Source organism: Aotus nancymaae, unplaced genomic scaffold, assembly GCF_030222135.1.
Source record: "Aotus nancymaae isolate 86718 unplaced genomic scaffold, 86718_ANA_hifiasm-v0.15.2.pri h1tg000040l, whole genome shotgun sequence".
NCBI classification, from domain to species: domain Eukaryota; kingdom Metazoa; phylum Chordata; class Mammalia; order Primates; family Aotidae; genus Aotus; species Aotus nancymaae.
In genome coordinates, this window is record NW_026988454.1 from 31,639,245 (window position 1) to 31,652,379 (window position 13,135).

The following is a 13,135-nucleotide window of genomic DNA, read 5'->3' on the forward strand; positions in this document are numbered from 1 at the left end:
GAAACTGAGATAAGAAAATATCACAAATTAAAAATTAAGGCTTATAATTTGAAAAAATCCCACTCTAATAATAATGAAAGGAGGAAATAGAAAGAAGCACTAAATCTGATCAGGAATTTCCTTCTGAAAGTTTCTTTTCCCACTGATTTATCATTTCACAGAGCAAGGTTCACAAATGAACTGAGAAGTGAATCAACATTGATCATTTTACATAATTTCTTTAAATACTCTTGGCTCTTTTTAGCCAACGGTTTTTCATTATGCTTTTAAAAAGTAAACTCTTTTTAGTAACTTGCCATACTTCATGCGTTAATTATGCAATGAGAGATAATGTCTCTTCTACTTTCTCTTTCTTTTAGTATCTGTTCATGATACCTGAAGAAGGTGAAAGTCTTGCTATACAGTTGTGTATCCACTGACATAATTATGTAAACTTCCAAGGCCAATTGGAACTTCAGTAAAATCTTATGGCTAAGTTTATAAAAGGAAGGTGGAGAGGGGAGAACAGGGAGGCAGAAGCTCTAAACACATTGCCCTGAGCCTGAAGGAAAGAAGAAAGCAACATTCATTACAATTTGGTGTTTAACTTGGTCATCCATGTTAGCCCTCTCTGAACAAACTGTAAGGAATAAACAGTTAACACTTAGTGAAGTCAGCTCTACAGTATACCTGTATTTACCTTCATATGCAACATGAGCTGTTCTCCTGAAGCCAGAAATAATTCCCTGCAAGACCTATACATGACAGTAGTTTGGTTTCCATTTAAAGCTGCACTGAATTTGGGGCTTCAGAGTAACTCAAGGTGAATTTTACATTTTATGTCTCATTTAAAGCAACGAGTCAGAAGCGTGATTTTCGGTAAGAATGGTTTATCCATGGAAGTCATGAGGTAGACAACCCAAAGCATAAAAACAGTACTTTTCAGAATGATCTGGGGACTTGCCAGTGGATTAGAAGGAAATGCAAATGGAGTCCCTGGCTAGTGAGCCTTCTCCATATTCTACCTTAGCTGTTGCTGAAACCAGTGCACGGCCTAGGATCCAGCAGGCACCCAAACCTGGACTGTGGGTGGGTAGAGAGGGAGGTTTCAAGGGGAGTGAGCTGAGAGCTTGACCAGTGAAAGATGAAGATGTCTCAGGTTGGCCCCCATCAGGATCTCAATATTGGGTGACCCATGTATTTGATTTTCTCATTTAGAAATTTTAATTTATTCATAAAAATGTTACAAAAGTATCTGCAAAAATAATAACTACATTTATGGTTGGCAGCACTTATGAAACACAATAGTCCTTTACAATATTATCAGAGACTCCTTATACTTTGTTGTGTGAGATGTCAAGTTTTCTCAAACAATGCTTTAGGAAATCATAAAACCTCATCTCAGATTCCTTCTGAAGGTAGCAGCAAACTAATACCTTAGATAGTGGTGAAGAGGTGATTTTTGTGTTAATATAGATGGTCTTTCTTGAAGAATACAAGATGTGGTCTCAGTTTTAGGGACTTATGTACTCATAACTTCATTTCTCTTGTTTTAAGTGAATAAACCATTCAACTTTACTTTTTTTTTTTTTAATCATCTTGGACCATTTTGCTGTGCCAAGTAGCAGTCCTTGGGCTTCAGGTGGATGTATGTTAATGGTGAGGTTGATCCATGTGTACTGATATCCATAATGAAGGACTTCTTAAGTGTCTGAATTAAAAGTGGCAGCAATTCTCTTTAAAAAAAAATCTAAGCCTTCTTAAATATAAGCTCCTCAAGGGCACAATTTTCACTTTGTCAGCAACTCAAGCTCACTAGGCATAATATTACCTGTGAACACTCAATAATTATTTATTGTCTAACTTAAAGATAAAATGTATACTTGTTCTTCCTATGTGTCCTGAAACTAATAAAAACTTCCATTCTCATGGTTCCTTTTATTATTTAGTTCTGTATCACTAAGAAAAGTGAAATCTAACAAACTAATGAAATCTACAAGGTTAGTAACCAGCAGCAGCTTTATTAAAACTTCCATTGCCAGAGATATCTACATTTTGAAAGATAGGGCATCCCTTAATTTACTTAGAATAAATGATCTAATTATGTAAGGTGTTTAGGATGGATTTCACCTGCCACATATTAAGTGCTCAATTAACTGTAATTAGTATGACAGTGGTAGCAACATAAAACTGATTTATATAAATACATTTCTAATTTTAGAATTTTGTGCAATCTGGCAGATTCATTAGAGACACGTTTGGCAGGTAGGATTGCTTTCTCACAGCTATATAAACAGTACCATATAATCTAGAAGAGATGGAAAGATAATTGATCTTACTTTAAGTGCATTCAGATCCATAGGGAGTAGTAGACAGTCTCTTGCTGTTCTAGCGATAAACTAATCAAGTAACTTACATGGAAGCCAGGACACAGAAACATTCAGTCACAATAGATAATGTATTCATGTGCTTAAAATTATCATGAGTTAAACGTTGATTCAAGTTACCAGACCAGGTAGAAGCTACAATCAAATAATAATTCAGTGGTAGTAAGGTACTTGTAGTATCAGACCATTTGCTGCAATTTCCTTATTGTATAATGAAGATAACAATAGCACCAACCTCATCTTGTTATTGTGGAAAATTAAATGAGTTAATTAATTGTTGAATAGATTTGATGTGGAGGTAAGACAGTTTCCCAAATCCAAAATTGGGACACATGGCTTGACAAAGGATTTTTTTTTCTGCTTCCATCTGTGTCTGTCTCTCTCTCTCTCTTTCTATCTCTCTATCTCTCCATCATCTATCAATCATCTATCTATCATGTATCCATCAATCTATCAATTATCTATCTATACATCATCTATCTAATCTGTCTATCTATCATCTGTCTATCTCTGCATCTATCTAGTACCTGAAATATTAGAACTTTGGAGACATTTTGATTTCACACTTTCAAGGGGAAGGAATATTGGATATTTGAAATGGGTGTATGGATGCAATGCTGTATTCTTTGTTCATGTGCTTCTAGTAAAATGTTCATTTTCCAATGGATGTATTACTGTATAGCCACCATCTTAGTTAAAATAAAAACATAGAACTGCAAAGAGAAGTTTATAAAGAATTTAAGAAAGATTAGAAGCCTAGAAAAATATGATGTCTGGTTTTCATTTGTTTCTTAAGTCATGTATCCCTTTTGGTTATTTGTTACACGATTATTTTGAATTACAAATTACCAAGATCTTCGCCTGCCTCTATTTATCTTGTTGTCTGCTTTTTACCAATAATCTAGGCTGTAAATACATGAAATGGCCAGAGTAAATGGAAAATGCTAAAATGAATAATTTTGTTCTTTGCTTATAAGCATAGTTCAAGGTTAGAATCTACAAAGGCAAAATTTTGATGAAAATAAAATTTAGGAATAATTTTTATATATCCTTGCTACCGTTTTCTTCTATTACTATAATGAATTACTACTTCATTGGACATAGTTTAGTGGATTAAATGAGAACTAAACACTAGTCCTAAAATTTTGCAGTTTAGAAACTTTCATATAATGATTTGGACCATTTCTCACTCTGAGGTTAAGTGTATCACTTATATTCTCTATAATGTTTCTAACCTACAAAATGAGGAAAATAATACCAACTTCATTAACTAACAATACATATTAAAATAGTTTGTCAAAGGCATTGATGATACATTGTCCTACAAGAACAAATGATTATTCATTACAATGTTGTTTTTTGTTACAAATGCTGTGTGGATAATAGTTGTGCTGACTTCAGATTATAGCAGTTCAAATACACATTTCTCCCAGGAATTCTAAGTAAGGGTTTTGTGCCATGATGTAAAAACTTAATCATTTACTTATCTATCTTATCATCCATCTCTGGTTTAGCAATTGCAAAGTGATTCTTACCTTTTCATCAGAGCTGCCTGAATATAAACCACTTAATTCTACGTTATGCTGATGATTCAAGAAAAATTTTGAAAGACTCGGAAGCATGGTTCTTGACTGACTGACAATTAAGAAAATCAAAACCTTTCTTCATTATCAGGTGTTACACATATAAATGTATTATAGCTGTCTGTAAACCCATAGAAGAACCGATCAGCTTCTTCAAAACAGAACAAGATACAGTCAAAAAGGCAACAGAGCAATGATAACGCCACATGACATCAACGTGCTTAATATATTTAAAAGGAGAATCCTTCTTACCTAGCATGCAAACACATTTGGCATTCTGATCGGGGTTCTCAAACAAGATTTCGCCACACCTCTGAAATAGAAAGATAGCCATGGTTATTTTAAGGTTTCATGCCAAGATTCCCAAGGCAATATATCCATGTGACCTGACATTACCATAACATTATTCTACTTTTGTTTTCATTGGTCACCTGAGTGTAGGGACTTAAGTTATGAGTAGAGACTTGTCTGGTAGTAAAATATTTGAGGGGTAAGTTGGAATAGATTGTTTCTGAATGCCTTATGCCCTTGCATAGAGCTGATTCTGTGCACTCCCATGAGAAGTCACAGTTAGAAATGCATTTGGTTTGAAACAGTTTCTATTTCAATGGAAGGTATGCAATCTATTAGGCCCAATAATCTGAGGCTAATTATTCTCAAAGTTGGTCCTTATTCATCTCCCATAGTATTCTACACTACCCACTCTGCAAAGCACAGATACTATCAATGGTAAAGCTATGTGGCCTATACTTTATCTCTCTGAACTTGGAAGGAAAAACAAGTAGAGAAATAATGAAAAACTGGCATTCATAATGCTTTTCCTGAACTCACAGACTCATGGAAATATCAACTTTCTTATCTATATCTTAGTTTTAACTTGCTTGTTAAAACTTTTGTGCAAGGCAAATTCCAGAGATATAATCAGTTATTTAAGAATATACCACATTTGTATGATGAATATATTGACAAATGGTCAGTACTTGAATATATACATAAATCTTTCAGATCAATGAAAAGTTAACAAATAATGTAATAGAAAAATGGTTAAAGGACATGAGCAAGCAATTCATAGAAGAGGAAAAATCTGAATGGTCAATAAACGCAGAAAACGTATTCAACCATAGCTGTGATCAGAGGCAAGCAAATTAAAGATAAAATGAGGTTTATTTTCAACTTGTCAATTTCACAAAATTTAGAAGTCTGGCAATAACAAGTGTTTTCAAGAATGTAGAGAAATGGATACTCTCACAAACTAGGGGATGGAGTATAAAATGATACAATTGCTTTAGAAAAAAATTTGCAAAATCCAGCAAAGATGAAATGGTCATACTCTATGACATAGCAAGTTGTCTTCTAGATTTATAGCTAGAGAAATTTCATATGCAACTTTAATGTCTTGGTACAAAACAGATAAGAAAATAAGTGTTATTTATAAGTGGAATATGACCCAACAGTTAAAACGAATTAGAGCTATATATGCTGTAAAACATATATAATATGTATATATGAAATATATAATATTAAGAATCTGGAATATTCAAATAATAAAATATATAACATGCAAATTATATAAAGACATATATAATATTTAAAACATAAGGCTGGGCGTGGTGGCTCTGTTGGGCCTGTAATCCCAACACTTTGGGAGGCCAAGGCAGGTGGATCAAGAGGTCGAGAGATCGAGACCATCCTGGCCAACATGGTGAAACCTCGTCTCTACTAAAAATACAAAAATTAGCTGGGTGTGGTGGCACATCTGTAGTCCCAGCAACTCGGGAGGCTGAGGCGGAAGAATCGCTTGAACCCAGGAGGTGGAGGTTGCAGTGAGCCCAGATTGCGCCACTGCACTCCAGCCTGGCAACAAAGTGAGACTCTGTTTCAAAACAAAACAAAACAAATCATAAAAGTATAATGTTAAACCAAAAAAAAACAACTGTCCATATTTTAGGAAGTTGAAAATATCTGAAAATAGTACATATTGTTTATGGATACATTAATTTATAGAAAAAGCAAAAAAACATGCAATGAATAACGAAGCATCAAATTTAGGGCAGGGGGAAGAAATGCTGAGAAATGAAATGGAGGGCACACAGGGGCTATCAACTTTTTAAAAATGATGTGTCTCTTATTCGCTGAACGTTTTCCTTCATTTTAAGTATTTTGAAATAAGAAAGAATTGTCCTCATATTCACAACTCTGAATATAAAAATGGCCCTTTGCACAATACATCTCTGTACCTGTCTTCCTTGGGAGGCCATTTGGTAGCAGACTGGACTGTCTTCAAATGATTTGTTCTCACTATGTGCTTCCTTTGCCCTTAAGGAGACTAAAGATGAGCTACATTCACTCATTTTCCTTTTTTTTTCTGTTCACAACTTGGTTAATCCCACTCCCATCTATCTTTACTGAATCTACACATTATATATTATAAGACAAAGTAATTTAAGGGGAAAAAATTCCTGGATGTGAGAATTCATGTTCTTCACACCTGATTACGACATCCTCTGGTACAAAGAGGAGCAAGTTGAGAGGAGAAAGGATGCTGCTGCTACACTCGAGTCAATCCATTTCTTTAAGATGGCCTACATTACGTAGAGGAGATGGACAGTGGGTTCAGTGATGTGAAAAGCAAGCAAGCTGCTTTTGTGAGTCAAGAGGCCTGACTCTGGGGGAAGGAGGTTGGATGCAGCTCAAGGTTGCAAAAGAGCACTGAGTTCTCAATGGAGATCCTACATCTTGAGCTTTTTCTCAGCTACTCTGCTCACCTAGTGTCATATTTATCACGTCACCTAATCTCTTCATGCTTCATTTCTTCATAAATACATAAGTAACACGGGGATGCCAATATATATGCCACCAAGTCAGGTCAGAGAAGCAAATGTGAGGATTAATGACTCATGGAGTCTGATCATACCATTTGTTCCTATTTTGTTGTTTTGGTAGACATTAAACCTTTTAAAATTACTAGGATCCATTTTCTGCATTACCTGCATTTTAAAGTGATATTTTTTGACCTGAAAGAGTTAATATTTTTAAATGAAAGATCAGAGGTTTCCTAAACATTTTAAACTTCTTGGCAAAACAAAGTGCTAGGAAGCTCTATCAATTCACATTTTGAGTCCTACAAGGAAATAACTCCAGGACCCCGGGGTGCTCTCCAGCCATTTGCTAAGGACAAAGTCCATACATGTGCTGTGAAGGAAGAGCTTTCCTTCTTTCCTTGCAGGGCCTTCTAGGGGAGGGGGTTGATGGGTTGAGGTTGCATAACTTCTCTTTTCTACAATAGCCCAAGGGCAGCCTTATATGTGTCACTCAACAGGCAAATTGATGTCAGTGAGGTCCCGGGAGCTGGAGTCTTACTCTCTTTCCTGGCCATAAACAAATCCAGGAAGAGTTTTTGAAACTGTGAAGCATGCATTCCTTAACAGTCATGACCTGCCTGGGTTTACTGGCCAGACAAGCTCATCATCAAGCAGTAAGAACAGGTGTGGGGGCCCTTCCAATGACAATGAGGGGGTCCTCTTCCTTGTCTTCTTCTCCCTGGGGGTCTGGAAAATTGCTGAGGCACTTTTAACTAGCTCTTTAATTGCCCTGTTTTGTAAAGTTACCTGATGATGGTAACAGATTTGAAAGCAACACCCAAGGGAATCTGATTGTTCTCAGGGCTTGAAAGAAACCAGTTTCTTTCTAGTGCTTTTTCCTATTGATGCCAGTGTTTATCCAGCCTTTGCTGCCAGGCTCCTGCTTGCTGTGAAATCCAGGGTGATGACCCAGTTTACGAGATTAATTGGGTTAAGCCACAGGGTCTAAGTTTCAGAGAACTGCAGGATCTGCCCTGGGGGAAGGTCTTGTGCCCTGCTGGGTTCTCAGGTGCTGCAACCCTCCTCCTTCCATGCTCTAGTCAAACTTGCTGGGAATCCCTATCCAGGCACCCTGCTGAGGTGATGCTGACTTTGTACCTGGTGCTGCTCACCAGGATTCTGCCTAATTCTCAGGATCCAATCTCTCCTTAGGGATTCTATCTTTGTCTTGTCTTTGATCCTGAAATATTGAACCAACTTGCCTTGTTCATGCCCATCTCTCCCAGACGACACTGCCTCCAAATAATAGGCCATAGTTATTAAAGTCCCCATCCAGGAGGCTGGATCTCTGCTAGCAACAGAGAGATTAAGGCACGTGATCTCCTTCCATAGCACATAGGATATGAATTCATATGTGTAATGTCCATTGCCCTCAGAGACCATAAAGAGTCAAACCACGTTCACTGTTAGTGTTCCTGACATGCTTCATTATTGTAACCCTGGGGTCTTGTTCATACCAGGGTCTTCACAAATCTTTGTGGATTAGGTAGACTAAATATTTGTGGACTTGCTAACAGTTGAGCCCACTATGGGCTAAGCCTTGCACTAAATGATGTGCATCTACTTTTCACACTCTATTTGTGCTCTTTTAGCAGAGTAGAAAATTGAGGCACAGGCAGTATCACTCACTCAGGAATATTCTTCTCCAGTGATGATAGAATAAATGTTGACAGCTTACCAGATGCTTGACCAAGATACCTAGATTCTCAAATATTGGCTACTTTTGACCTGCTCATTGCCTTGACCAAATAGACTATCTTTACTTTTATCCCCTTCTCTCACCCACTAACTACTGGCTGTTTGCAAGAATTGCCACCTAGTAGAGCACATGCTTTGGATCCAACTGATCCAAATTCAAATTCTGTTGCTGCCTCTTCTTGTCACTGTACTATCATGGGCATTTAGTTTTGCAAATCTGCTTTCTTATCTGTAAAACAGTATAATATAATCTACAACATAATATCATTACAAGTTTAGTTTTCACTTCATTATGAATAAGAATGTGCTAATTTAAATTATTGTAGATAAGATTGTAATACAAAAATAAAAATACATTTAACTCGTCCATTAAAATTCTATTTTAATTCTCATATTAGTTTTTAGGATTGAAAATGAAGAAATTCTTCTAATTTTAAAAGTCAGAATACTTCACAAGTTGGTTGCTAATTTTTATTAAGAATTTTCTACATTGTATCTAAAATTGTACTTTTATTCAGGAAGAGAAAGATGGATGCTATAATATATTGCATCTATTATTTGCAATAGCCAAGGTATGGAGCCAACCTAAGTGCCCATCAATGGTTGAATGGCTAAAGAAAATGGAATATTATTCACTCTTGAAAAAAGGAGGAAATCCTGTTATTTGTGATAACATAGATGAATCCGGAGGACATTATGTTAAATGAAATAAGTCAGGAACAGAAAGACAAATACTGTATGATCTCACTTCCGTGCTGAATCCAAAAAAGTTGAATTCTTAGAAGCAGACAGTAGAATAATAGTTACCAGGAGCTTGGGAGGTGGTAAGGTTAGAGGATGAGATTGGGGAGATATTCGTCAAATGTTACAACATTTTACTTAGGAGGAATAAGTTCAAGAAATCTATTGTGCAACATGGTGACTACAGCAATAATGTATTGCATATTTGAAAATTGCTAAGAGCATAGATCTTAAGTATTCTCACCACAAAATGTTAGGTATGTGAGGTAAGGCATATGTTGATTACCTTGACTTAGCCATTCCACAGTGTACACATATCTCAAAGCATCATGTTGTAAATCATAGATCTATCTATCTATCTATATATTTAATTTGTCATTTAAACATAATAAAAATGTACCTATCCGTACATTAAGATAATTTTAAATCAAAATAACATAATTTCCATGAACTAAAACAGATGCACAAAATTTATTTTTTTAAGTAAACTATTTTTTTTATTACTTTCACTATACATTTAGTTATAAAAAAATTGACGTTGGGAGTAATTTTTAAAATCACCCTTAAGTATTAAATGAATCTCTTTTCCTTAAAGAAAAATTATATCCTATTTGATAATATTAAAATATTGGTAATAGTTCCACATCATATTCAATAGAAGTTATTAAAAATAGTGAAAAGCAGCCGGGTGCGGTGGCTCATGCCTGTAATCCCAGCACTTTGGGAGGCTGAGGCGGGCGGATCACGAGGTCAAGAGATCGAGACCATCCTGGTCAACATGGTGAAACCCCGTCTCTACTAAAAATACAAAAAATTAGCTGGGCATGGTGGCGTGTGCCTGTAATCCCAGCTACTCAGGAGGCTGAGGCAGGAGAATTGCCTGAACCCAGGAGGCGGAGGTTGCAGTGAGCCGAGATCGCGCCATTGCACTCTAGCCTGGGTAACAAAAGTGAAACTCCGTCTCAAAAAAAAAAAGTGAAATGCTCATGTTTTGTTCTCATTTTTCAATTGACAGCACTTCCAGCTTTCTTAAACCAGTTAATGTTTTTTCTGCTTCAGATAAGCTTTTATATATATTTTTTATTTTTCTGAGTAGTTACTATAACTTGAATTTATTATTTTCTCAGTGGGCCTCCAGCAACTAATCTTTTTAAAGAATGTGTCTTGATAACTTCAGAACAGAGGAACATTAGCAAACTAATAAAACCAAAGACAGAAATCCTTGATGCTTGGAGGTTTGCCTGAGTGTTAGCCGAGAAAGTAACAGTTTTCTGCAAGTAGGTAATGTTAAATGTTATCAGAAAATAATTAATAGGCTAGGGTTCTTTTATTATTTTCTTCTCACATTATAATTGTTCTTGAGCAGAAAGGAATTTAATAAAGGGAATTATATGTTTATGAAATTATTGGAGGATTAGGCTATAGGCTAGGTCTCCAGAAATGACACTCAAAGCACTCTGAAATTGACTCACCAGGCTGGGAGCTTACTAGGCCAGTGGGCCACAGCTGGGAAAATGGAAAACTAGGAAGCATCACTGAGTTGCTGATTTCAAGAACACAGAACCATGGCAGTGATCCAGGGCTTAGAAATTGATTGGTGTAATTGCCTCTTGATACCCATGAAGCTAGTAACTCAACACTGAATGCTATTGCAGAAATGCAGAAAAACTCAACAACTCCATGACTGTGTTGGATAGCTTGTTAAAACAAACCAAACCAAAATAAAACAAAAAGAACCCCTGACACATGACTAGAGTCATTTTTGGGGGAGGGAAAAAAAATCAAACCTAAGTTTCTTGAACTGAAAAAGTGTTACCCATGGTCAGTCTGTGGGGAAGTTGCTGAAGTGTAGCAGAAAGTAAAGCACACCTTGTTGTCCCGAGAGTGACAAAGGGAATCTGGAGTAGGCAAAGCTTCAGCACAGGCTGCCTTCACCCCCGCCCTCACTTCCTTTCTACTTACTTCAATTCTGCAAGTTTGCCATATAATACATGAATATCCCAAATGAGGTTTTAGGTAAACAAGGCAAATGCCTGTATGCTGATGTATTAATTGGGACTACATCTATTTTATTTGCTCACCACTGAAGCCCTAAATGTCTAGGATAACGACTAATGCATAATGGGCACTTCCAATGTTAATTAAATGAATGAATGAATAATGCCTTACCACAATTCTGTGTGCTATCCTGAAGTTTTCTGGGGTAGCATGAGAAGAGATTATTTTTCCAGGACATTTTTGCATACACACCAGTAAGCACTGCCATAGATGCAGCCACATGATATGCAGCTGCGATGGGGTGATGAAGGGTGAAACCTGACATTGAGATGACATTTCCAAACATCTGGGTCACTTCTCATCTCACACTTTTCCCCAACCAAGAACTGAATGGTACTAATCAAAGCCAGACCCCTAGAAGACAGGCCTGGAGAGAAAAGCAGTTTAGGTCTGTAGAGCATATAAAGATATCTCCTGTTAAGAGACTGAGCTCCCTGGCAGCGCCTGGAAATTTGGAACTCCATTAATGTCTGTCAAATGAGTGAATGAATAAGTGAACATTCAGCAAGACATTACTGAGTGCCTACTCTGTGCTGACACTGTACCATGAGTGTGGATACAAAATGAAATGAGATTCAGCCTAGGTCCTGTCCTCAAGAAGTTTGTAGCCTACTCTGAAGTCAAAACATAGAAGGCTACGGGCACTTTCAATGCTTGTTGCCCACCCCTGACCGGGGTTATTGAAGGCGTTGAAAGAGATGACTGCAGGCCTGTCCAGAGCATAGGAAAGAGTTGTCTGATAAAAGAAAGGGCTCCTCCAGGCATAGGTAGCTGCCTGGGCAAAGTCCAGAAACTTGGTTAGGATCCTGCGAGCGGCTGCCAAGGATGGGAGCAGAATTGCTGTGGGTGAAAGCAGAGAGCTTAATCAAAGTGGTCATCACAGAGGAGACTGGAGAAAAATTGGGGTCAAAAGTGATTTAAAAAAATCTTTATGGACTGGGCTGGAGAGGCTAGGTTTGCTTTGGAAGAATCAGGGTGCTTAATGAATAACTTTAGCACTGTATTAAATAATTACAATATAGATATCTCTGTATTACAGGTCTTAATTGGGTCCAGATGTCTGTCACCAACAATATTGGCGACCATCATTTTGCCCATTTGAGGTAGAAGTTACCCCAAAGAGGATACCAACACTGAGTGTTTCTTAGTCCTTTTTCTTGAATTATCTCATAGAATGGCTATAACCAAAAGAATTCCCCCAACCACCCAGCTGAAACCTCAGTGAGGCTGATTTCTCCTGCTGGTGAAGCCATTAGCACCTAGCATTGAGAACAACCCAGTTCCCAGAAGATGCATTTTCAGGGTCTGCTACTTGACAATGGCCCAGGTCCACATCATTTTAGGCAGTCCTGTCTACCGTGTGGGTGGCACAGTCAGGCCTTAATCTCTACACACTGTGGCAGCCCTCAGTACTCCGGTGCTGGAGGATGGCAGATTTGGAACTGGGACCGATTTCAGCTCGAGCTCATATTTTCCTTTTTAAGCTTTTCCAGTGAAAGAGCAGATTTCCGTCCCATTGCAGGCTGTTAAAACGTCAGAGACTAATAAGTTTTCAACAGTCTGTCAGTGCAGATCTCCGGCAACAACCTGGCATTGCTTTCGAATCAGGCCCACATCGTCCAGCCCAACCTCAGCCAGTCAAAATAAGAGACACACCAGCAAAGAAAAAAAAAAAAAAGATAATCACCTTAAGCCGAGCAGAAATTCTACACAAATCCATTGTTGCCAACAATCAACAGCAAATCTGTGGGCTACGCAACCCGAGGTGACCCTTCCAGAAGAGCCATCCTTCCTAAACCTCTAATTAGCTATGGTTAGGAGTGACTTG

General features: G+C 37.4%; 1 protein-coding gene across 3 annotated transcripts in view; it reads right to left on the reverse strand.

Annotated features, from left to right (window-relative positions):
• Nucleotides 1-13,135, reverse strand: part of PDE7B (phosphodiesterase 7B) — a 326,767-nt gene that overhangs the window by 223,746 nt on the left and 89,886 nt on the right. For 2 of the 3 annotated variants that reach the window (XM_012474462.2, XM_012474460.2), the window contains exon 2: nucleotides 4,202-4,262. In XM_012474462.2, the coding sequence (XP_012329885.1) occupies nucleotides 4,202-4,262 (61 nt within the window). Of the gene's footprint in view, nucleotides 1-4,201; nucleotides 4,284-13,135 lie in introns of those variants that run through there. The other variant, XM_012474461.2, reaches the window with a different exon arrangement.